Raw genomic sequence first — 25,805 nt, forward strand, 5'->3', positions numbered from 1 at the left:
CTTCCTCTTCCTTGTCTCATCCTATTCCTCTTCTCTTCCTCTTCCTTGTCTCATCCTATTCCTCTTCTCTTCCTCATCTCATCCTCTTCCTCGTCTCATCCTTGTCTCTTCCTCTTCCTCGTCTCATCCTCTTCCTCTTCCTCGTCTCATCCTCTTCCTCCTCTGCCTCTCAGAGGGTTTCCATCCATTGTCCCTAACATTCAGTACACCTGTGCTCTCTGAACTGGCTTATTTTTCATACAGCTGGTTTGATCGCATCATTAGAAACAAGTGTGAACAAGTTATTCTCAGAGTGATTATTAAAACTTCACCGTTATTGTTAAAGTTACTGAACTGGCCTTAAGACCATTAATATTCAGTTTCACCTGTAAACACACAGAAACACACGAAAGCCTGAGTAATTATTAAAACAGTTTAATGAATCATCATTTCAGTATTTTAGCTAGTTTACAACAGGAAATATATTTATTAATCCATTTATTTCACATTATACAGAGCGGCTGTCGCTTCGCAAATTTAAATGCGTCTATAAGTGTGTGAAAATGAGTCTAAAATGAGAAACCGAACTCAAATGTCATAATCACACAAACTAAAGAAAAAAACACTTTGGTTAAATGTTGTAGACCGAGCGCAGTGCATTATGGGTCGCTGTAGCGTACAGCATGATGTTTGTATGGGCAGAGAGGTGGATTGTGGGTAGTTTTGGCTCAGAGAAGTGCAGTGTTCATGTGTTTAAAGCCCCATTGGTTCAGATCATCTGAATCTGTATGTACAGCTGTAGAATAATAATAATAATACTCATCAACACACACATACACACACACACACACACACTCACTAATCATTAAATGATTTACAAATCACTGCAGCCTCTCTGTGACTGAATTAATCTAATCTAATGCTCTGAATCTCTCACTCTCTCTCACACACACACACACACACACACACACACACACACACACTCACACACTCACACACACATAAACACACAAACACACACACACACGCGTGTGCGCGTTTCTCTCCCTGTGCAGTTTAAAGTGTGTATTATATGTAAACAGTAGCCCTATAGAGACACTTCACAATGAGAGGTGTGTGTGTGTGTGTGTGTTAGTAAAGTGCTCAGTGCTCATGTCTATATTGCCTCAGACATTGTTACACATTCACTGAGCTCACAATCGCTATGAAAACCACCCACATAAACACCTTCATCATCATCATCATCATCATTAGAAGCGGCTCACACACACACCCACACACACGTTAAGGCTAGTTCACACATGTTTTTGCTCTGTCGCTGATTCAGCAGTCCGACCCGACGATGAACCGTTGCCATGGCGATGAGGTAAGCGTCCCCGCCCACTCCAGACTGAAATATTATCTGACGTATATTTACATGTGGATTATGGATGAGCTGATGGTGTGAATCTGCAGATCGTCTGGTGACGTGTTTAAAGTCTCTCTCGCGCCGGGATCCAGATGTATGGGCCGGACTGTTCCTCCATCACAGCCTTCACACGGTGGTAGATCTCCTCAAAGCTCTCGCCCTCCACAATCGCTACACAAACACAACACAACATCACAATCATTATAATCATCTCCTCGAAGCTCTCGCCCTCCACCATCGCTACACAACATAATCACAACAAAACAATCACAACTCAAACGCAACATCACAATCACAACGACACTGTCCTGATCGGATGCAGCGTTATTATTATATCCAAATAAAAGAAATAACACATGCTCTGATATAATACTAACGATACTGTATCAATGATACAAAAGTAACACTGGTCTGATGTTGAGATGATGTCACCACAGAGAGATCAGCCAATCACATCAGAGCTCATGTACACATGTATGATGATGATGATGATGAAGACTCACCTGAGAAGCACTCGATGAAGTCCTGCTCCAGTTTGACGGCTCTGTCTAAAGCTCTGCGGGCCTGTTCCTCCGTCAGGCGCTTGCTAATGTCTCTGAAATCAACATCGTCTGCTTTATTCATCTTGAGAGTTTCATCTGACACCAATATCACTGCACTTCACTTTAATAACTGAAAAATACACTAAACAAGAACATTCAAGCACGTGTACAGTGTTCATGACTAAGACTGCATCAGTTTTTAATGACATTAAACCGGTTTCATCGGGTTACACACTCATCCAGTGTAGCGAGTGTGAGACAGCAGTGCAGAGAGACTCCGCCCACACGCTCTTCTGATTGGCCACCATTCTGAGAGCGTTACATTTACACTCTAACATCTGAGCTGCTACTTCACATCTGTTACATTGTGTTTTTGTTTTTGCAGTGATTGAGGAAAGGGTTATATTATCATACCAATATTTTTATCATCATTGAATATCTCTCTCTCTCACACACACACACACACAAACACACACACTTTCTCCCTCACACACACTCTCTCTCTCTCTCTCTCTCACACACACACACACACACACACACACTCTCTTTCTCTCTCTCTCTCTCTCTCTCTCTCTCTCTCTCTCTCTCTCTCTCTCTCTCTCTCTCTCTCTCTCTCTCTCTCTCTCTCTCACACACACACACACACACACACACACTCACAGTATGTTCTGCAGGGACGAGGGTCGTATAAAGATGGCGATGGGGTGAAGTTGTGCAGCCTGTAATCTCCTCACTGCATTCGCCGAAACATCCAGGATACAGTGTTTCCCCTGCTGAAAACACAGACACACACACACATTCTTATGAGTCTCCCCTCCTTCACCTGTCTGTCTGCTCGTGTGTGTGTGTGTCTCACCTGCTCTGCCACCTGTCTGACGCTCTGGACACTGGTCCCGTACAGGTGTGTGTGTGTGTGTGTGTGTGTGTCTCACCTGCTCTGCCACCTGTCTGACGCTCTGGACACTGGTCCCATACAGGTGTGTGTGTGTGTGTGTGTGTGTGTCTCACCTGCTCTGCCACCTGTCTGACGCTCTGGACACTGGTCCCGTACAGGTGTGTGTGTGTGTGTGTGTGTGTGTCTCACCTGCTCTGCCACCTGTCTGACGCTCTGGACACTGGTCCCATACAGGTGTGTGTGTGTGTGTGTGTGTGTGTCTCACCTGCTCTGCCACCTGTCTGACGCTCTGGACACTGGTCCCATACAGGTGTGTGTGTGTGTGTGTGTGTGTGTCTCACCTGCTCTGCCACCTGTCTGACGCTCTGGACACTGGTCCCATACATGTGTGTGTGTGTGTGTGTCTCACCTGCTCTGCCACCTGTCTGACGCTCTGGACACTGGTCCCATACATGTGTGTGTGTGTGTGTGTCTCACCTGCTCTGCCACCTGTCTGACGCTCTGGACACTGGTCCCATACAGGTGTGTGTGTGTGTGTGTGTGTGTGTCTCACCTGCTCTGCCACCTGTCTGACGCTCTGGACACTGGTCCCATACAGGTGTGTGTGTGTGTGTGTGTGTGTCTCACCTGCTCTGCCACCTGTCTGACGCTCTGGACACTGGTCCCATACAGGTGTGTGTGTGTGTGTGTGTGTGTCTCACCTGCTCTGCCACCTGTCTGACGCTCTGGACACTGGTCCCATACAGGTGTGTGTGTGTGTGTGTGTGTGTGTGTGTGTGTGTCTCACCTGCTCTGCCACCTGTCTGACGCTCTGGACACTGGTCCCATACAGGTGTGTGTGTGTGTGTGTGTGTGTGTCTCACCTGCTCTGCCACCTGTCTGACGCTCTGGACACTGGTCCCATACAGGTGTGTGTGTGTGTGTGTGTGTGTGTCTCACCTGCTCTGCCACCTGTCTGACGCTCTGGACACTGGTCCCATACAGGTGTGTGTGTGTGTGTGTGTGTGTGTCTCACCTGCTCTGCCACCTGTCTGACGCTCTGGACACTGGTCCCATACAGGTGTGTGTGTGTGTGTGTGTGTGTGTGTGTGTGTGTGTGTGTGTGTGTGTGTGTGTGTGATCGAGGTTGTGAGTGAGTAGAGTGAGTAAGAGAGAGTGTGTGAGTGTGTGTGTGTGTGTGTGTGTGTGTGTGTCTCACCTGCTCTGCCACCTGTCTGACGCTCTGGACACTGGTCCCATACAGGTGTGTGTGTGTGTGTGTGTGTGTGTGTGTGTCTCACCTGCTCTGCCACCTGTCTGACGCTCTGGACACTGGTCCCGTACAGGTGTGTGTGTGTGTGTGTGTGTGTCTCACCTGCTCTGCCACCTGTCTGACGCTCTGGACACTGGTCCCATACAGGTGTGTGTGTGTGTGTGTGTGTGTGTGTCTCACCTGCTCTGCCACCTGTCTGACGCTCTGGACACTGGTCCCATACAGGTGTGTGTGTGTGTGTGTGTGTGTCTCACCTGCTCTGCCACCTGTCTGACGCTCTGGACACTGGTCCCATACAGGTGTGTGTGTGTGTGTGTGTGTGTGTGTCTCACCTGCTCTGCCACCTGTCTGACGCTCTGGACACTGGTCCCATACAGGTGTGTGTGTGTGTGTGTGTGTGTGTCTCACCTGCTCTGCCACCTGTCTGACGCTCTGGACACTGGTCCCATACAGGTGTGTGTGTGTGTGTGTGTGTGTGTGTGTGTCTCACCTGCTCTGCCACCTGTCTGACGCTCTGGACACTGGTCCCATACAGGTGTGTGTGTGTGTGTGTGTGTGTGTGTGTCTCACCTGCTCTGCCACCTGTCTGACGCTCTGGACACTGGTCCCATACAGGTGTGTGTGTGTGTGTGTGTGTGTGTCTCACCTGCTCTGCCACCTGTCTGACGCTCTGGACACTGGTCCCATACAGGTGACTGTTGTACTGGCCGGCCTCGATGAACCGATGACTCTGAATGTCTTTCTCCATCTGTTCTCTCGATGACACAAAGTGGTAATCACGTCCGTCCACCTCGTATTCGCGCTTCGGCCGCGTCGTGTCTGTCAAACACACGGAGTGTCACTCACAAGTCTTTTACCAGAGGTTTTAGCATCTTAATATGTGGATCAGTGGCGGATCAGGGTATATAAACGCCGCCCAATAGAATGAGAGAATTCATTTTTAATTTGTGGCCACAATAAATATATATTTTGTATGCATGTCATGTGCAGTAATTTCTTGTTTCTCCATAATTTCTTGTGTACATGTGTTATTTGATCATTTTTAATAACGCTGCTCTACGTGCAAACGCTGCATCGCCGCGCCAAATAACGAAAAGGAAACAGTGTGTGAGAGGTTACTGTTTCTTCAGCGGAGCACTCATTTTCAAAACTGAAGATAATACAAATATTGTTGCAGAGCACTGTGTCGCAGAACTCTTTTTTTTATTGAGACGCACGAAGCCGTGAATGAAACACCAAGGACTTGACAATCTGGGGCTCAGGTCAGGAAGCAGACAGACTGGCTAAACCGACCGTCTGATAGCGGCCTCTCGTCACCAAGGTCAGATAAATCCCATCACATAGAGCCTCTTTCACCTAGCTATCATCATATAGAGACTGTGTCTGTTCCCCGAATTTGGAAATCCAAAAAACGTTTAAACCCAACTAAGGTTAAAAATTTAATTGATGTTCAACAAATAAAAAACAGCTATAATACAGATGAGCAAATGCTAAAGCTTGGGTTGCTGAATATTCGATCGCTTACTTCAAAAGCACTCATTGTTAACGATATGATTTCAGATAATAATCTAGATGTGCTGTGTTTGACAGAAACCTGGCTAAAACCAAACGATTACATTACTTTAAATGAGTCCACCCCGCAAGATTACTGTTATAAACATGAGCCTCGTCTGAAACGCAAAGGGGGTGGTGTTGCTGTAATCTATAGTAATAGTTTCAAAACCACTAAGAAATCAAGTTTTAAATATAATTCTTTTGAAGCATTGGTGCTTAATGTAACAAGATATAGTGTAAATGATAAATCACGTTTGAGATTTGTGCTGGCTACTGTATACAGGCCACCAGGGCACCAAACAGACTTTATCAAAGAATTTGCTGATTTTCTATCAGAGTTAGTACTGGCTGCAGATAAAGTACTAATTGTTGGTGATTTTAATATACACATCGATAATGAAAAAGATGCATTGGGATTGGCATTTAAAGACATTGTAAACTCTACTGGAGTTAGACAACACGTGTCAGGACCGGCTCATCGTCGCAATCATACTCTAGATCTAATAATATCACATGGAATAGATGTTGATGCCGTTGAAATTCTGCAGCAGAGCGATGACATCTCAGATCATTATCTAATCTCGTGTAAACTTCATTTAGCCAAGGCTGCAAAGCCGACTCCGTGTTTCAAATATGTTAGACCTATCACTTCTGCCACTAAAGATTGCTTTATTAATAATCTTCCTGATCAGTTTCATCATCTCAGCATCCCGGATAGCTTGGAAGAACTCGATATTGCAACAGAAACTTTTAACTCTCTCTTTTCCAGCACTTTAGACACAGTTGCTCCGTTGCGCTTAAAGAAGATTAAAGAAAATCGTCCAACGCCGTGGTACAACGAGCACACTCGGCCCTTAAGAGAGCAGCCAGAGAGATGGAGCAATGCTGGAAGAAAACAAAACTAGAGGTATTTCGCATTTCATGGAAGGAGAGCTCAATTACTTACAGAGAGGCTTTAAAAGCTGCTAGATCTGCTTATTTTTCAAACCTATTAGAAGAAAATAAACATAATCCTAGGTATTTATTTGAAACGGTGGCTAAACTAACGAAAAAGAAAGCTTCAAGCCCAGAAGTTTCCAAGCAACACAGCAGTAATGACTTTATGAACTTCTTCACTTATAAGATTGATAATATCAGGAAAAAAATTATAACTATGCAACCGTCTACTACAGTATCGCATCAGGCAGTGCATTGTAGTCTCCCTGAGGAAAAATTAGATTAATTCGTTGCTATAGGAGAGGAAGAATTTATTAAACTCGTTAAATCATCTAATTCTACTACATGTATGTTAGACCCTATACCGACTAAGCTACTGAAAGAAATACTTCCAGAGGTCGTAGATCCTCTTCTTAATATCATTAATTCGTCTTTGTCTCTAGGATACGTACCAAAAAACTTTAAGCTGGCTATGATTAAACCGCTTGTTAAAAAAACGCAACTTGATCATACAGAATTAGTCAATTACAGGCCGATCTCGAATCTACCTTTTCTGTCAAAGATATTAGAAAAGGCAGTGTCTTCACAACTGTGTTCCTTTCTTGAAAGAAATGATATCTGGAGGATTTCCAGTCAGGATTTAGACCGTACCATAGTACCGAAACAGCTCTCGTTAGAGTCACAAATGATTTGCTCTTATCATCCGATCGTGGTTGTATCTCTCTATTAGTGTTACTCGATCTTAGTGCTGCATTTGACACCATTGACCACAACATTCTTTAAAATAGACTCGAACATTATGTTGGCATTAGTGGAATTGCACTAGCATGGTTTAAATCACACTTATCTGACCGTTATCAGTTTGTAGCAGTAAATGAAGAGATGTCTCATCGATCACAAGTTAAGTATGGCGTACCACAAGGCTCAGTATTAGGACCGCTGCTGCTGTTCACTCTGTACATGCTACCCTTAGGAGATATCATTAGGAAACATGGAATTAGCTTTCACTGTTATGCCGACGATACTCAGCTCTATATTTCTTCAAAACCTAACGAAACTTACCAATTCACAAAATTAACATAGCATAGCAATTAACATAGAATGCATAGCGGATATAAAAAATTGGATGACTCGTAATTTCCTACTTCTAAATTCTGAAAAAACAGAGTTTCTAATTATTTGACAAAAAAACGTCCTCACGTAATAATCTAGAATACTGTCTAACACTTGATGGCTGCTCTGTTAAGTCTTCGTCGTCGGTTAGGAACCTGGGTGTGCTCTTTGATACCAATCTTTCATTTGAAAGTCAAGTGTCTAGTATCTGTAAAACTGCATTTTTCCATCTTAAAAATATATCCAAATTACGTCATATGCTCTCATTGACAAATGCGGAACAATTAGTTCATGCGTTCATGACCTCAAGGCTAGATTACTGTAATGCTCTACTGGGTGGTTGCCCTGCACGCTTAATAAACAAACTACAGCTGGTCCAAAACGCAGCAGCTCGAGTTCTTACCAGAACCAGGAAGTATGACCATATTAGCCCAGTTCTGTCAAAACTGCACTGGCTCCCTATTAAACATCGCATCAATTTTAAAATATTGCTGATCACGTACAAAGCACTAAATGGGTTAGCTCCGCAGTACTTGAGCGAGCTCTTAACGCATTACAGTCCTTCACGTCTATTGCGATCTCAAAACTCCGGCCAGTTGATAATACCTAGAATATCTAAATCGACTGCTGGCGGTAGATCCTTTTCCTATTTAGCACCAAAACTCTGGAACAGTCTTCCTACCATTGTCCGGGAAGCAGACACACTCTGTCAGTTCAAAGCTAGATTAAAGACACATCTCTTTGACCTAGCATTCACATAATACATTATAGACTTTAGATTCAATGTAAGGCTGCATAGATTAGGTCAGCTGGAACCGGGAACACTTCCCATAAATCCTGATGTACTCGTTACATCATAAGAAGAATGGCATCTACGCTAATTTTAGTGTCTTTGTTTATCCCAAGGTTTTCCCGCAGCCTGCCGGATCCAGGCCGTATCCAGATCTGATGAAGGACCTTCGCCTGGACCCGATGACAACGCAGTGCTGAAGTGCCAACTAGTCTCTCCCTATGGAGGATCCCTTTACCACTCTACAGATAAAGCGTTGTCGGGAAACTCAATTCGCGTATCTACCCCAAATTGATAAAATAAAATAAAATTCTGTATCAAAAATGATAAGGAAACACCAGTACTTTGTTTATGCTTGGTTTGTAGGGAATTCCAAACCTGCGCACATATATTCAAACGCACGTAACTATAGAACCCATTCTTAATGCGCATGTGAACGCCATCAGCGTTTCTCACAGGTTCGCGTTTAAAGTCTGTGTAGAGAGAATGGTGTCGTCTTAGCGGCCCCTAATTTAATAACAAATGATCGTTGCGACGGAAGCGAATCAATCATAACTAACCTTAGCTGGAAAATAACTTTACTAAAGAACCGCTATAAAGCCAAAACAATCTCTGTTACCTTAAATTATACGTTTATCTCTGTAAAGCTGCTTTGAAACAATCTACATTGTTAAAAGCGCTATATAAATGAAGATGACTTGACTTGACTTGACTTGAAAGCAAAATGAGAGTAGTTTTGTGCTTTCACAGTTTGGGCTGCTGTGCCAAGATAATCGATGAACACTGATGCTGATACTGATATTGAACTGAACTGGATAAAATTGAAATGAACTGAATTAGTTTCATAATTGATCAACTTTGCAACACTGACTGTTATTGAATTGAATTGAATCAACTTGAACAGAACTGAATTTGTTTCATAATGGATGAACATTGACACTGTTATTTAACGTAACTGAGTCAAACTGAACTGAATTGGGAAGTCTTACGCGGGACACAGGAGCCAAACTTGTCCGGGAACTCGGAGAGGAGATCGTCATTGACGCGATCCTTGCTCGGCCCGAGGATAATGACTGGACGCGCGTAGTGCACTGCAGGACAGGAAATGACATCATATTGTTATTCACCATATGACTGGTAACATTTAATTAATTCTACAATAACAACACAGGACTTCCAGCAGTTTCCCACCAAAATAAAAGCTCTATTGTTTACCATTTAAGGCCAGACATTACAGGCGAATGCGCTGGTCAATTTTGAGATTTTGGTCTATTTTGTTTCCATAACTTGTTTTCTTTCAGACTAGTGTAAAGAAAACATCCAAAATACTAATTTAAGTGTTAATTTGATCGCAGCTTATCTATTTGTGCATGTAGATTTCAATTACAATCTCTTTAAAGGCTGTAAGCTTGAGTCAGAAATCTCCACTTCAGCAATTTTATTCATATCTACATATTCTGAAGGTGCCAGATTTATAGAACATTTTATTCCTAAAAACATTGTGAAAATGTATTTGTTTTCTGGTTGTTGACAGTATTTTTTGATTTATGGAGATATAGAAAGAAAAATCCTCTGTAAAAACCTTTAACTCTAATATGTCAACAAAATCTAACAAGAATTATGAACCAGGCTTTATCCAATGTTCACATTAGTGTTCTGGAGATTTAAGCAAACTAGTGCATGTTTAATCAAATATATTGGCATGTTTAAAAACCTGTAATACAAGTACAATACTAGTCTTTAGTGTCCTTGTTAGCGCGCCTGCCTCCCGTGCCGGAGACCCCGGGGCCAATCCTGCTGGTTACAAGTGCAATAGTATTAGAACGTTTTATCCATCGAACCTTAAGACTCACCTTCAGTCTGAATAACCGTTTCATAGCTCACGATGTAATCGCTACGTCCTGAAACACACACACACACGCGCACAGGATGTCAGTGTCACATGAGCCACTATGAGCCACAGATGAGAGAGTCAAACACTCACTGACCGCTGACGGCGTCTCTGCCGCGAGTCTTCATACGGGACCATTCCTTCCTCTCCACCCTACAGGAACACACACACACACACACACACACACACACACACACACACACACACCCGATCAGCCGCTGTGTGTGATGTTCAGAGTTAGGGTCCTTTTCTAAATATATACATTAAGGTTTTTACAATATCCCATTAGTTGGGTTAGTTCATGACTATCAATGAGCACAGTATTTATTAATGTGTGTTAACATTATTTAATAAAAATACAATTGTTCATGTTAACACAGGTCAATAATGTACACAGATACAACTTCTCGTTCCCGTTCGTCTTCTCTGGCTTCTTTTCTCCGTTCCCTGCTGGATTTCTGTCTGCCTTTTGTCTCTGTTACTGCCATCCTTCTGATCTGACCCCTTCTATCATCACTGTTGTTATTATTCATTATTCATCTTTTTTCACTCGCTACTGAATCCGCTTCTACTTCCTGACAAAATCAGCATACAAAGTGTGTTTTTGCATTGTTATTGAATTTATGGATTTGCTGTAAAATGAATAATTTTCTATTATAGAATACTATTGTATTTTTAACAGGCAACTTTTATTAAAAAAATGTTCATTTCAAACATTTCAACATATCTACCAGCAAATACAGATGTGTATTCACTGCATCTGCTATGTTTTTTCACTAACTCACACACACACACACACACACACACACACACACACACACACACACACACATACCTCCTCTTGCTGGGAATGTATCCAGTCTCCTCCAGTTCTCCATGTGGGGACAGTTTTCCGGCCTGCCACCATTCCTCATCACTGCAGTCAAACACCTGCAGAACGTCCCCAAACCTGAAGCTCACAGCCTGAGACAGGAACCCACAGTCTGCCGTTTTATCGTAGTCAAACAGAGCCCTGAAGACAGACAGACGGTCAGACAGACAGACAGACAGTCGGATGGTCAAACTCAAAGTTTGTTTTAAGTCTGTGTGTGTTTCTGTCTTCAGTACCTGATGAAGAAGCTTCTCTTTCCACTCCGTAATGACGCCGCTGCAGAAACTAAACTGCTGTTCATCAGCTGCTCACGCAGGTCATGGATCTTCGCTTCGAAACGGCTATACTCTTAACACACACACACACACACACACGTGTCAGGCTCGCTGGGCTCTGATTCGTCAGTGCAGTTGTTTTAGCTATTTTAGCATTAGCATGTGCTGTGCGTCTCACCCTCGGGTCTGTACTGCGTAATGATGGTGACCGTCTGTCCAGCGTTCTTCAGTGCAGCGGCTGCCTGTTCATGTGTCGCATGACGCAGATCCACACCGTTCACCTGCAACAGCAACACTGAGTGAGTGACAGTCGTACAGCATGTCCCAGTAGACGTGTGTGTGGATCAGACGTACACTCAGGATCTGATCTCCTTTCTTCAGCTCTCCGCTCAGATCAGCTGCTCCTCCCGCTAAGATGAAGGAGATGAAGATCCCCTCGCCATCCTCACCGCCCACGATATTAAAGCCCAGACCGGTGGAGCCCCTGAGAATGACCACACGCCGCGGCTCCCTGATGGACATGAGCACAAGCTTACAGCACACCATATGAACCGTTGTCAACATTTGTTATGACATCTGCTTCAAACATTACAATGCTCATTATAACTTCTGTGAACTCTACAATAAGTAAATCCACTTCACCAGCTGATTACTCTTCAATGCCATAGAAATATTCAGAGCTATACCACAAAAACGGAAGTTCAAACACAAAATTCTAAAGATGGCTGCACACTTGTTTATCTGGTGCTTAAGAACTATAGAAGCAATAGAAACTGTCTATGATATGTGCTAATTTGCATATTTGCATAGACATGAGTGTAGTCACCTGGGAATGTCCTCGTCTCCCAGCAAGAGGCCTTTAGGGATGGGCGAGTAATGGCGCGGAGACGAGGGACTGAGGGCTTGTGGGTAATCAGACATGTCCATATGAGGAGCATAGGCTGCAGAAAGACACAGATGTCAGAGCGTGTGTGTGTGTGTGTGTGAGAGAGAGAGTGTGTGTGTTTGTGTATGCACTTACAGCTTGTGATGTCAGGAGGATTGTAGGCGTCTTGATGATGATGATGATGATGAAGAGTTTTGGCTACTCTCAGATACACAATTTCCCCCGTGTTTTTCAGCGCAGCTACTGCGTCTTCATGCATCACGTCCTCTAGATACATGTTATTCACCTAAACACAGACACACACACTTCATGACTCTAGATCATTTGATACAACTAACCTGCACCCCTGAACATCCATGACTACCATCGGTTGCCTCTCATACAGTGTTTTTACTGGTACACTGTAGGTGAAACTGAGAGATTGGCCACACTGAACCAGGGTTCCCTATCAGTCAGTCACGTTCGACATTACGTCAGAACTGATTGACGCAGGGCATCTCACTTGATAGCCCAATCACCTTTGAGTGGTAACAAAACAAGCCATTGGACATTGGCGAGTGAGATTTGCATGGCAAGCCACTCCCCGTACATGTACGGGTATATAATCTTGTGTGTTTGATCACTTCGGCGCTCAGCCAGTCCGCTTGCGTGTGAGCTGACAAGAAGGGGAAGCAGTTCTGTGTTGGTGAGACGGCGCATTTAGTTGTGTGTGTCACATAAGAGAGCAAACTTACACGGTTAAGAGTAGCGATCGCACCCCTGGGCACTTCGACTAATAAAAGAGCAGTTTCCTAAAAGAGCAAGCACGGATGATGCTGCTTACCCGTCTTACAGCCACGATCACTGCCACGCGTGTCTGGGCCGTAAGCTTGCTGAGCCAGCATTCGTCGATGACACATGTTCCCAATGCGAAAACATGACCATGGAAAATTGAAAAAGTCAAGTCAAGTCAAGTCACCTTCATTAATATAGTGCTTTTAACAATATAGATTGTTTCAAAGCAGCTTTACAGTGACAATAGGAAATTAAAGTAACAGAGACTTTTTGGCTTTACAGCTCTACAATAAATTTATTATCCAGCTAAAGTTATTTTTGATTGATTCACTTCCATTGCAAAGATTATTAGTTATTAACTTAGGGGCCGCTTACACGACACTGTTCTAACAGAAAACCCTTAACGTGCTCCGGCCCACTCATTCGCACAACAACAGTGCCTGGTGGCATCAATTGCCTGAATTTGCTAGCAGTACCGCTGGCCCTGTGCCAGTTTTGACCGTTGTTGCAGGACGGACAACACAGTGACGGTGGCGTACATCAACTGCCAGGGTGGTCTACGTTCATGTCGCTTGTCGCAACTCACCCACCATCTCCTCCTCTAAAGTCAGCAGATACTCAGGTCGCTCCATTCCATTTACATATTACGGGTGAGCACAATCGAGTAGCGGATGCACTCTCACAACAGCTCCGCTCCCGGGAGAATAGAGACTTCACCCCCAGGTGGTCCAGTTATGAGGAGAAATTCCAGACCTCTGGAACCTCTACGTGTGGTTTGTGAACGGGACGATGCAGACTTAAGTGGTCTACCACCAGCAGTGGTGGACACAATCACTCAAGCCAGAGCCCTAGATCCACAGTGCTGCTATTGCGGCACATCATGATGCAGTAGACGGTAGGTCTTTGGGAAAGCATGACCTGATCCTCAGGTTCCTGAGAGGTGCGAGGAGACTGAATCCTCCTCGGCCACACCTCATCCAGTGAGGACTTCTTTGTGGTACTTAAAGCCCTACAGAGAGCGCCCTTTGAGCCACTGCAGTCAGTTGAGCTTAAAGGGATAGTTCACTTTGAAATTAAATTTTGGTATGTTTTAGCTTACCTCAAGGGCATCCAAGATGTAGGTGTCTTTTTTTCCGCAGTAGTTTAAATTTTGATATTTTTAGGTCAAACCGTTCTTGTCTGTCAGTCATATAATGCAGGTCTATGGTTACTGTCTCAAAGAGCATGCACAGAGTCCAAATTAAACAATTCCCCGTCGTCCAAATTAAGCCGCAACCATATACCTGCATTATATGACTGACAGACAAGAACGGTTTGACCTAAAAATATCAAAATTGAAACTACTGCGGAAAAAAAGACACCTACATCTTGGATGCCCTTGAGGTAAGCTAAAACATACCAAAATTTAATTTCAAAGTGAACTATCCCTTTAAGATCCTGCCTCTCAAGACAACGCTCCTGACTGTGCACACGTGTATCAAGAAGGTGAGGTACCTGCATTTTCGGTCAGAGAAACGGGCATGAAATTTGGACCGGCTGACTCTCACGTAATCCTGAGACCCCAGGCTGGATATGTGCACAAAGTTCCCACCATTCCTTTCTGGCACCAGGTGGTGAACTTGCAAGCACTGCCCTTGGAGGAGGCAGACCCAGCATTCTAATCGCTGTGTCCTGTGCATCTACGTGGACCGCATGCAGAGCTTTAGAAGCTCTTTGTCTCCTTTGGAGGTCAGCAGAAAGGAAAGGTTGTCCCCAAGCAGAGGTTGGCCCACTGGATAGTGGATGCCATCATCTTGGCGTACCAGTCCCAAGACCAGCCATGCCCCATTGGGCTGAGTGTTGTCACCTCTGGGGTGTTGCCTCTCAAGCAGAAATCTGCAGAGCTGCGGGCTGGTAAATGTAAACACATTTACATTTACTGGAGAAGCTAAATGACTTTAAAATTGGAAACAGAAATGTATCATAATGAAGTGAGTTTGTGCTTAAAACAAGAAGAAAAATCTGCCAGTGGGGTCAGAAAAAAAAACTTCCCTCTGAGTTAAGATTATTTTTCTGACCCCACTGGCAGAATGCATTCTTGTTTTCTGCAGACCATGACATTTATTGTTTGATGTTTTTCAAAGATCTACATTAAAAGTTTGTCTGTTATTGACATGCCCAAACTCACAGCGAGAATCTTGTCCCCGATCTGCAGCCGTCCGTCTTTATGCGCGGCTCCGCCTTCGATGATCTTGGTGACATAGATGCTGTTGTCGCCTGGGACGTGCTGGTTCCCGACGCCGCCCGCGATGCTGAAGCCCAGACCTGCGGCACAGGAGAGCAGCCAATCAGATCAGCTGAAAACATCAGCTTTGCACACCTGCTGCCCCTCACGCACCTTTAGGACCTTTGATGAGTTTCAGCTCTGTGATTTTCTCTGTGGACGGTTTATGACGCAACACGTAGAGTCGGACGATTGGCCCCGCCTCCTTCAGCGCCTCCACCGCAAAACTGTGAGTGACTTCGCGCACATCCACATCATTCACAAAGAGAATGCTGTCGTTCACCCTGAAAGACACAGTGAATCTCACCTGTCCTGCCAATGCACCTCCACCCCAAAGTTCCATTACAGCGAAAAAAGATTGGTGCAGGAGTTTTACCTCAGCCGGCAGTCCTGTGCTGCAGCTCCTCCTGGAATGATCTTAGTGATGAAGATACTGGGATCATCTCCTATGTGAGGGTTATCAGTCCCACCAGCTATACTGAAGCCCAGACCAGAGTTACCCTAAACACACACACACTGATGTTCACGCAGAAGTGCTCTGATATGATCAAAGAGTTAAAAGTTAGAGACGTCTCAAACCCTCTCCAGTGTGATTTCCTCATATTCAACGTCTCCGTCCATCCCGTTCATCTGAGACAGAGAGAGAGAGAGAGAGACATTCAACCATCAGTATCTTTATTCACTGAGCTTCTAATGTCTGTTCTGGGGCCCTATTTTAACGATCTGAAACGCAAGTATCAAACGCGAAACGCAAGTAACTTTGTAGGCGGCTCTTTGGCGCTGTTGCTATTATACCGGATGGATAAATTACTCTTGCGCCCGGCGCAAATCTAAAATGTGTTGGTCTGCAGTCGCTTCATTACTCATAGGTGTGGTTTGGGCGTAACGTGAAATAAACCAATCAGAGCGTCATCTCACATTCCCTTTAAGAGCAGGCGCGCTTGTTCCATGGCGGATGGCTATTATAACGGCGGATTTGCCAGGAGCGGTTCACAGCCGAGGAGACCGACGTTCTCGTCAGGGCCGTAAAACACAGAGAAGTGACATTGGGGATGGAGAAACACACCCAAATTAGCTTCGGTTAAAGGGACACTTCACCCATTTGCATTAAGCTTTGCATTGTTAGAAACCCAGTCATACTATTGAATGGTCGTGCAACACTCTCTCATTTTCCCCTGAGACGGGAGAAATCTGTTATTTACCTCTTACACTTCCTCCTACAATGACGCAAAAATCGTCATTTTGCGTCATTGTAGGAGGAAGTGTTACAGGGGGGGATTTCTGTTAAGACTACAGACACTAGTTTCTCATCTTTCCCAGGGTGGGGCGCGCTCACGCTACAGACCTATTACAGATCAGTGGGTGGGACTTTACTCTCTGAAACTGAAAGCAATGTCCTCCATCTTGTTTGAAGCTAAGCTAACAGGCGCTGTGGAGACAGATGTAAAGTTATGACAATAGCGGAGGAGAGTGCTCAATATGATATAGAAGAAGAGGATTTCGGAAGTCTGATGCTTGAATCAGGTGTTTGTGGCTACCTTTACAAGCCGCATTATAGCGAAGAGCAGCCGAGGCAGAAGACCTGCCTGCCGCGGACGAGGAGCCCGGACTGGCTCGAGTTAGGGCGGACTGGTGGCGCCGGTGATCTCACTATGCAGCTTCGAACCGCTACGAACACAGAGATAGAGTCCGTCTGCGGCAAAGAATTTCAACGATGACAATTTCTCCTGGACGAAATCTCTGAATCAGACGAGGACACGGACGTTTGTGTTGAGAACTATCCTAGTTTCGCACCGCATATGTTCTGACTGAACATCCAGGTACCATGCAATAATTCACCTTTTCGAAAGAAATACAAACGAGGAGTAATGCACTATATGAGTTCGCCAACTAACTAGACATTTTGTGTGAATGTGAAATGAATTTCAAGCTCTGGTAGTAGCTAGCCTTGTAGACGGAAGAGTGATTTCTCTTATAGGCAGATATGCGCTTTCTGGATTAGTGGGAGTGGCTTGCGGAGCTGTGCAATGTGGTGCATTGTGGGAGTTGTTGTCTTTCATACAAATGCGTTCTGAAGTTATTTTTTGTCTTTTCTCGGTCACGAAGGCACCAAATTCAAAAATTATTTTACATTTCGACTACATATATGACCCACTTTAAATAAAAAAACAATGTTCAAATGGGTGAAATGACCCTTTAAAAAGGCGTATGATAATTTGGGTAAATGTGTAAGCTAGATTTATGCCTATTTTTTCACATCTTCATGGACACAACAATGATTTGCAAAAATGAGAACTGCTGCATCTGTGTGTAGATGAGAGAATCAAAGTGTATGTGCGTTGTGCACACGCTACATTGATTATGGCCAAGCATGCGCCCTTAAAATAGCATATGAATAACACGCCACTGACTTTAGACGAGGTTTCTCCTGGTCAGTGGCGGAATTGTTTTCTAAACCTGCAAAATATCACCAGGGAACGTTTGCGCCGGAACACGCCTCCTCTTTTTGCTGAACCGCCCCCGGGAGCGCAAGTTCATTCCCTAACTTATCGACGTGCGTCTGTGGAGGGAAAAGTCTGCTGTGCGCGGGTGCAAAATAGGAATGAGACATGCGTCGGTGTACAAGTCAATTATGCTGGGTGCAAGATAGGGCCCCTTGTGTTATAATCAACATGCTGACACGTGATCTGTGATGGACTCAAACAAATCTCAGAAGAGTTTCAGTGACGCTCACAGAAACCATGAGTCCTTCATCACAAATGTTAAACTGAATGTCCATAAGGCTGAAACTGAGAACTGGAGGGGGCGGGGCTTGATCTTATCCATGAGGATTGATTGGATGGTGAAAGTGTCTCTATATGAAACATAAGAATGGCTGATGACATCAGATGCCAAGAGAGGAAGCAACTTATTCATTTGTGACCAAAGAATATTAAGATAAAGTAAGTATCTTTTTAGGAAATCAGAACAAGTAATCAGAAAAAGTGACAAGTGACTCTATTGTCTTCTGTAGAGCTGCTATACAGAAACAATCTATAATGTATAAAGCGCTATAAAAATAAAGCTTTCCAAGAATCAGCCTCTCACACACACACACAACATCATCAAATCACATTAAAGACTCACAACCACTCTCCTAAACAACCTGAGAGTGACGAGCAGGGTAATTAACGTCCTGCTTATTTCAGTAACGGAGCTGAAGAACTTTAATTAAAGCAATTTGATGAGTTCTGCTGTTACAGCGCTAGAGGGACTGCAGCAACACAAAGAGACGGACAGAGAGACAGACAGAAAGACAGACAGACAGGACAGAGAAACAGACAGGACAGGACAGGACAGAGAGACAGACAGACAGGACAGAGAGACAGACAGACAGGACAGAGAGACAGACATACAGGACAGAGAGACAGACATACAGGACAGAGAGACGGACATACAGGACAGGACAGAGAGACAGACAGGACAGAGAGACAGACATACAGGACAGAGAGAAGGACATACAGGACAGGACAGAGAGACAGACAGACAGGACAGAGAGACGGACATACAGGACAGGACAGAGAGACAGACAGGACAGAGAGACAGACATACAGGACAGAGAGACAGACAGGACAGAGAGACAGACAGGACAGAGAGACAGACATACAGGACAGAGAGACAGACAGGACAGAGAGACAGACATACAGGACAGAGAAACAGACAGGACAGGACAGAGAGACAGACAGGACAGGACAGAGAAACAGACAGGACAGGACAGAGAGACAGACATACAAAGATTAGACATTTTTACTGCTATGTTTAATTTCATGTAATTTTTATCTTCTTTTTATTATTATTTATTTATTTTTATTGTATAGTGTTATGAATGCTTTGGCAATGTAAAGATTTCTTTCACCATGCCAATAAAGCTATTTGAATCTTGAATCATACAGGACAGAGAGACAGACATACAGGACAGAGAGACAGACAGACAGGACAGAGAGACAGACAGACATACAGGACAGAGAGACAGACAGGACAGGACAGGACAGGACAGAGAGACAGACAGACATACAGGACAGAGAGACAGACATACAGGACAGGACAGAGAGACAGACAGACAGGACAGAGAGACAGACAGGACAGGACAGGACAGAGAGACAGACAGACAGGACAGAGAGACAGACATACAGGTCAGAGAGACAGACAGGACAGGACAGGACAGAGAGACAGACAGACAGGACAGGACAGGACAGAGAGACAGACAGACAGGACAGAGAGACAGGACAGAGAGACAGACATACAGGACAGCACAGAGAGACAGACATACAGGACAGAGAGACAGACAGGACAGGACAGGACAGAGAGACAGACAGACAGGACAGAGAGACAGGACAGAGAGACAGACATACAGGACAGAGAGACAGACAGGACAGGACAGGACAGAGAGACAGACATACAGGACAGAGAGACAGACAGACAGGACAGACAGACAGAGAGACATACAGGACAGCACAGAGAGACAGACATACAGGACAGAGAGACAGACAGACAGGACAGGACAGAGAGACAGACAGACAGGACAGAGAGACAGACATACAGGACAGAGAGACAGACAGGACAGGACAGCACAGAGAGACAGACATACAGGACAGAGAGACAGACAGACAGGACAGCACAGAGAGACAGACAGACAGGACAGAGAGACAGACAGACAGGACAGAGAGACAGACATACAGGACAGCACAGAGAGACAGACATACAGGACAGAGAGACAGACAGACAGGACAGAGAGACAGACAGACAGGACAGAGAGACAGACAGACAGGACAGGACAGAGAGACAGACAGGACAGGACAGGACAGGACAGACAGGACAGAGAGACAGACAGACAGGACAGGACAGAGAGACAGACAGGACAGGACAGGACAGGACAGAGAGACAGACATACAGGACAGAGAGACAGACAGACAGGACAGAGAGACAGACATACAGCACAGCACAGAGAGACAGACATACAGGACAGAGAGACAGACAGGACAGGACAGGACAGAGAGACAGACAGACAGGACAGGACAGGACAGACAGGACAGAGAGACAGACAGGACAGGACAGGACAGAGAGACAGACAGACAGGACAGGACAGGACAGACAGGACAGAGAGACAGACAGACAGGACAGGACAGAGAGACAGACAGGACAGGACAGGACAGAGAGACAGACATACAGGACAGAGAGACAGACAGACAGGACAGAGAGACAGACATACAGCACAGCACAGACAGACAGACAGACAGGACAGAGAGACAGACAGACAGGACAGAGAGACAGACAGACAGGACAGGACAGAGAGACAGACAGGACAGGACAGGACAGAGAGACAGACAGACAGGACAGGACAGAGAGACAGACAGACAGGACAGAGAGACAGACAGACAGGACAGGACAGAGAGACAGACAGGACAGGACAGGACAGGACAGAGAGACAGACATACAGGACAGAGAGACAGACAGACAGGACAGAGAGACAGACATACAGGACAGCACAGAGAGACAGACATACAGGACAGAGAGACAGACAGACAGGACAGCACAGAGAGACAGACAGACAGGACAGAGAGACAGACAGACAGGACAGAGAGACAGACAGACATACAGGACAGCACAGAGAGACAGACATACAGGACAGAGAGACAGACAGACAGGACAGAGAGACAGACAGACAGGACAGGACAGAGAGACAGACAGGACAGGACAGGACAGAGAGACAGACATACAGGACAGAGAGACAGACATACAGGACAGAGAGACAGACAGGACAGGACAGAGAGACAGACATACAGGACAGAGAGACAGACATACAGGACAGAGAGACAGACAGACAGACAGACAGGACAGGACAGAGAGACAGACAGGACAGGACAGGACAGAGAGACAGACAGACAGGACAGAGAGACAGACATACAGGACAGAGAGACAGACAGGACAGGACAGGACAGAGAGACGGACATACAGGACAGAGAGACAGACAGGACAGGACAGGACAGAGAGACAGACAGACAGGACAGAGAGACAGACATACAGGACAGAGAGACAGACAGGACAGGACAGGACAGAGAGACAGACATACAGGACAGCACAGAGAGACAGACATACAGGACAGCACCGACAGACAGACAGGACAGGACAGAGAGACAGACAGACAGGACAGAGAGACAGACAGACAGGACAGAGAGACAGACATACAGGACAGAGAGACAGACAGACAGCACAGAGAGACAGACATACAGGACAGAGAGACAGACAGACAGGACAGAGAGACAGACAGACAGGACAGAGAGACAGACAGACAGCACAGAGAGACAGACATACAGGACAGAGAGAGATGATCTGATGATCTGGTGCTGCTGTCTCCCACTAGAGAGGGTCTACAGCAGCATCTAGACCTCCTGCACAGCTTCTGTCAGTCATGGGCCCTGGCAGTTAACCCCAAAAAGACAAAAATAATAATTTTCCGAAAAAGACCCAGCCGCCAAGACCAACATCATAGTTTTACGTTGGACAACATGCTCCTCGAACACACACAGGACTACACTTACCTTGGCATAAATATTAGCAACACAGGAAATTTTAAAAAAGCTGTTAACGACTTGAGAGACAAGGCACGGAGAGCCTTTTACGCTATTAAGAGAAATATCCAAATTGACATCCCAATCAGAATCTGGCTAAAAATAATCAAGACAGTAATCGAGCCCATCGCGCTGTACGGGTGTGAAGGGTCCACTCACAGACCAAGAGTTCACCAAATGGGACAAACACCCAATAGAGACTCTGCAGACCGAGCTGTGCAAAATCTTGCTTCGAGTTCAGCGCAAAACCCCAAACAATGCCTGTAGAGCAGAATTAGGATTATACCCCCTTGTGATAACCATTCAAAAAAGAGCCATTAAATTCCATGCCCACTTAAAAAATAGCGATGAACAGACCCTCCATCACTAAGCCCTGACCCACCAAGAGCTGAAGCCAGAGAGAAACGCCCTCGGCCGACTGGTCTTAGAGCTGACGTCACAAACTGACAATAAAAACATAGCCAGACCAAACCAAATCATTAAAACACAAAAAGAAAAATACCTCAAACATTGGACAGACGCAACAGACAAACAGAGTAAACTGGAATGCTATTTGGCCCTAAACAGAAGATATGAATTGGCAGGATACCTGAGTGAAGAGTGCGACCCTAAACTGAGGAGAGTGCTGAGCATGTACAGACTCAGTGACCACAGTCTGAGCATAGAGAAGGGCAGACACAGGCAGAGCTGGCTGCCGAGGGAGGAGCGACTGTGCCCTCACTGCTCAGAGAATCAAGTGGAAACAGAGCTACACTTCTTGACTTCCTGCCCCAATTATACAAACATTAGAGACACTTTCTATCCCCTTTTCACAGCCCACCAGAAACACCCAGCGAGCTCAGCCCTGGCTGCCCGGTACGTGAGGTCCTGTCACGACCAAAGAGCCTCCAGCAGGACAGAGCTAACAACTGTATAAATATTAGAAGATTAGACATTTTAGTGCTATGTTTAATTTCATGTAATTTCTATTTTCTTTTTATTATTATTTATTTATTTATTTACTTTTATTGTATTATTTATTGTTATGAATGCTTTGGCAATGTAAAGATTTCTTTCACCATGCCAATAAAGCTATTTGAATCTTGAATCTTGAGAGACAGACAGACAGGACAGGACAGATAGACAGACAGACAGGACAGGACAGAGAGACAGACAGACAGGACAGAGAGACAGACAGACAGGACAGGACAGAGAGACAGACAGACAGGACAGGACAGAGAGACAGACAGACAGGACAGGACAGAGAGACAGACAGACAGGACAGGACAGAGAGACAGACAGACAGGACAGGACAGAGAGACAGACAGACAGGACAGGACAGAGAGACAGACAGACAGGACAGGACAGAGAGACAGACAGACAGGACAGAGAGACAGACAGACAGGACAGGACAGAGAGACAGACAGACAGGACAGGACAGAGAGACAGACAGACAGACAGACAGACAGACAGACAGACAGGACAGAGAGACAGACAGGACAGGACAGAGAGACAGACATACAGGACAGAGAGACAGACATACAGGACAGAGAGACAGACAGACAGACAGGACAGGACAGAGAGACAGACAGGACAGGACAGGACAGAGAGACAGACAGACAGGACAGAGAGACAGACAGACAGGACAGGACAGAGAGACAGACAGACAGGACAGGACAGAGAGACAGACAGACAGGACAGGACAGAGAGACAGACAGACAGACAGACAGACAGACAGGACAGAGAGACAGACAGGACAGGACAGAGAGACAGACAGACAGGACAGGACAGAGAGACAGACAGACAGACAGACAGACAGGACAGAGAGACAGACAGACAGGACAGAGAGACAGACAGACAGACAGACAGGACAGGACAGAGAGACAGACAGACAGGACAGGACAGAGAGACAGACAGACAGACAGGACAGGACAGAGAGACAGACAGACAGACAGACAGACAGACAGGACAGGACAGAGAGACAGATATACAGGACAGGACAGAGAGACAGAGAGACAGGACAGGACAGAGAGACAGACAGACAGGACAGGACAGAGAGACAGACAGACAGACAGACATACAGGACAGAGAGACAGAGAGACAGAGAGACAGGACAGAGAGACAGACAGACAGACAGGACAGAGAGACAGACAGGACAGGACAGAGAGACAGAGGGACAGGACAGACAGACAGACAGACAGACAGGACAGACAGACAGACAGACAGACAGGACAGAGAGACAGACAGACAGGACAGGACAGGACAGAAAGACAGACAGACAGGACAGGACAGACAGACAGACAGACAGGACAGAGAGACAGACAGACAGACAGACAGGACAGAGAGACAGACAGGACAGAGAGACAGACAGGACAGAGAGACAGACAGACAGGACAGGACAGAGAGACAGACAGGACAGAGAGACAGACAGGACAGAGAGACAGACAGACAGGACAGGACAGAGAGACAGACAGGACAGAGAGACAGACAGACAGGACAGGACAGAGAGACAGACAGACAGACAGGACAGGACAGACAGACAGACAGGACAGAGAGACAGACAGACAGGACAGGACAGGACAGAGAGACAGACAGGACAGAGAGACAGACAGACAGGACAGGACAGAGAGACAGACAGGACAGAGAGACAGACAGGACAGACAGACAGACAGACAGACAGACAGGACAGGACAGACAGACAGGACAGAGAGACAGACAGACAGGACAGGACAGAGAGACAGACAGACAGGACAGAGAGACAGACAGACAGGACAGGACAGGACAGAGAGACAGACAGACAGGACAGGACAGAAAGACAGACAGACAGGACAGGACAGACAGACAGACAGGACAGAGAGACAGACAGACAGGACAGGACAGAGAGACAGACAGGACAGAGAGACAGACAGACAGGACAGGACAGAGAGACAGACAGACAGGACAGAGAGACAGACAGGACAGAGAGACAGACAGGACAGAGAGACAGACAGACAGGACAGGACAGACAGACAGACAGGACAGAGAGACAGACAGACAGGACAGGACAGAGAGACAGACAGACCAGGACAGAAAGACAGACAGACAGGACAGGACAGACAGACAGACAGGACAGAGAGACAGACAGACAGGACAGGACAGAGAGACAGACAGGACAGAGAGACAGACAGGACAGAGAGACAGACAGACAGGACAGGACAGAGAGACAGACAGACAGGACAGAGAGACAGACAGGACAGAGAGACAGACAGGACAGAGAGACAGACAGACAGGACAGGACAGAGAGACAGACAGGACAGAGAGACAGACAGGACAGAGAGACAGACAGACAGGACAGAGAGACAGACAGACAGGACAGGACAGAGAGACAGACAGACAGGACAGGACAGAGAGACAGACAGACAGGACAGGACAGACAGACAGACAGGACAGAGAGACAGACAGACAGGACAGAGAGACAGACAGGACAGAGAGACAGACAGGACAGAGACACAGACAGACAGGACAGAACAGAGAGACAGACAGGACAGAGAGACAGACAGGACAGACAGACAGACAGACAGGACAGACAGACAGACAGGACAGAGAGACAGACAGACAGGACAGGACAGAAAGACAGACAGACAGGACAGACAGACAGACAGGACAGAGAGACAGACAGACAGGACAGGACAGACAGACAGACAGGACAGAAAGACAGACAGACAGGACAGGACAGACAGACAGACAGGACAGAGAGACAGACAGACAGGACAGGACAGAGAGACAGACAGGACAGAGAGACAGACAGGA

General features: G+C 45.8%; 1 protein-coding gene across 1 annotated transcript in view; it reads right to left on the reverse strand.

The window, feature by feature from the left end:
* Window positions 1–398: 398 nt before the first annotated feature.
* Window positions 399–25,805, reverse strand: part of LOC308686273 (disks large homolog 4) — a 31,700-nt gene continuing 6,293 nt past the window's right edge. Inside the window, exons 2-18 of the mRNA XM_081394638.1 lie at window positions 16,009–16,059; window positions 15,806–15,930; window positions 15,544–15,713; window positions 15,334–15,470; window positions 12,528–12,678; window positions 12,333–12,447; window positions 11,861–12,017; window positions 11,685–11,787; window positions 11,468–11,579; window positions 11,196–11,372; window positions 10,458–10,513; window positions 10,323–10,370; window positions 9,459–9,560; window positions 4,723–4,895; window positions 2,590–2,702; window positions 1,891–1,982; window positions 399–1,558 (exon numbers count right to left, since the gene is read on the reverse strand). Of these exons, the coding sequence (XP_081250764.1) occupies window positions 1,452–1,558; window positions 1,891–1,982; window positions 2,590–2,702; window positions 4,723–4,895; window positions 9,459–9,560; window positions 10,323–10,370; window positions 10,458–10,513; window positions 11,196–11,372; window positions 11,468–11,579; window positions 11,685–11,787; window positions 11,861–12,017; window positions 12,333–12,447; window positions 12,528–12,678; window positions 15,334–15,470; window positions 15,544–15,713; window positions 15,806–15,930; window positions 16,009–16,059 (1,989 nt within the window). The 3' untranslated portion in view covers window positions 399–1,451. The remainder of the gene's footprint in view (window positions 1,559–1,890; window positions 1,983–2,589; window positions 2,703–4,722; window positions 4,896–9,458; window positions 9,561–10,322; window positions 10,371–10,457; window positions 10,514–11,195; window positions 11,373–11,467; window positions 11,580–11,684; window positions 11,788–11,860; window positions 12,018–12,332; window positions 12,448–12,527; window positions 12,679–15,333; window positions 15,471–15,543; window positions 15,714–15,805; window positions 15,931–16,008; window positions 16,060–25,805) is intronic.

The sequence above is a fragment of the Scardinius erythrophthalmus genome (assembly GCF_964197995.2).
Source record: "Scardinius erythrophthalmus genome assembly, contig: HAP1_SCAFFOLD_79, whole genome shotgun sequence".
NCBI classification, from domain to species: domain Eukaryota; kingdom Metazoa; phylum Chordata; class Actinopteri; order Cypriniformes; family Leuciscidae; genus Scardinius; species Scardinius erythrophthalmus.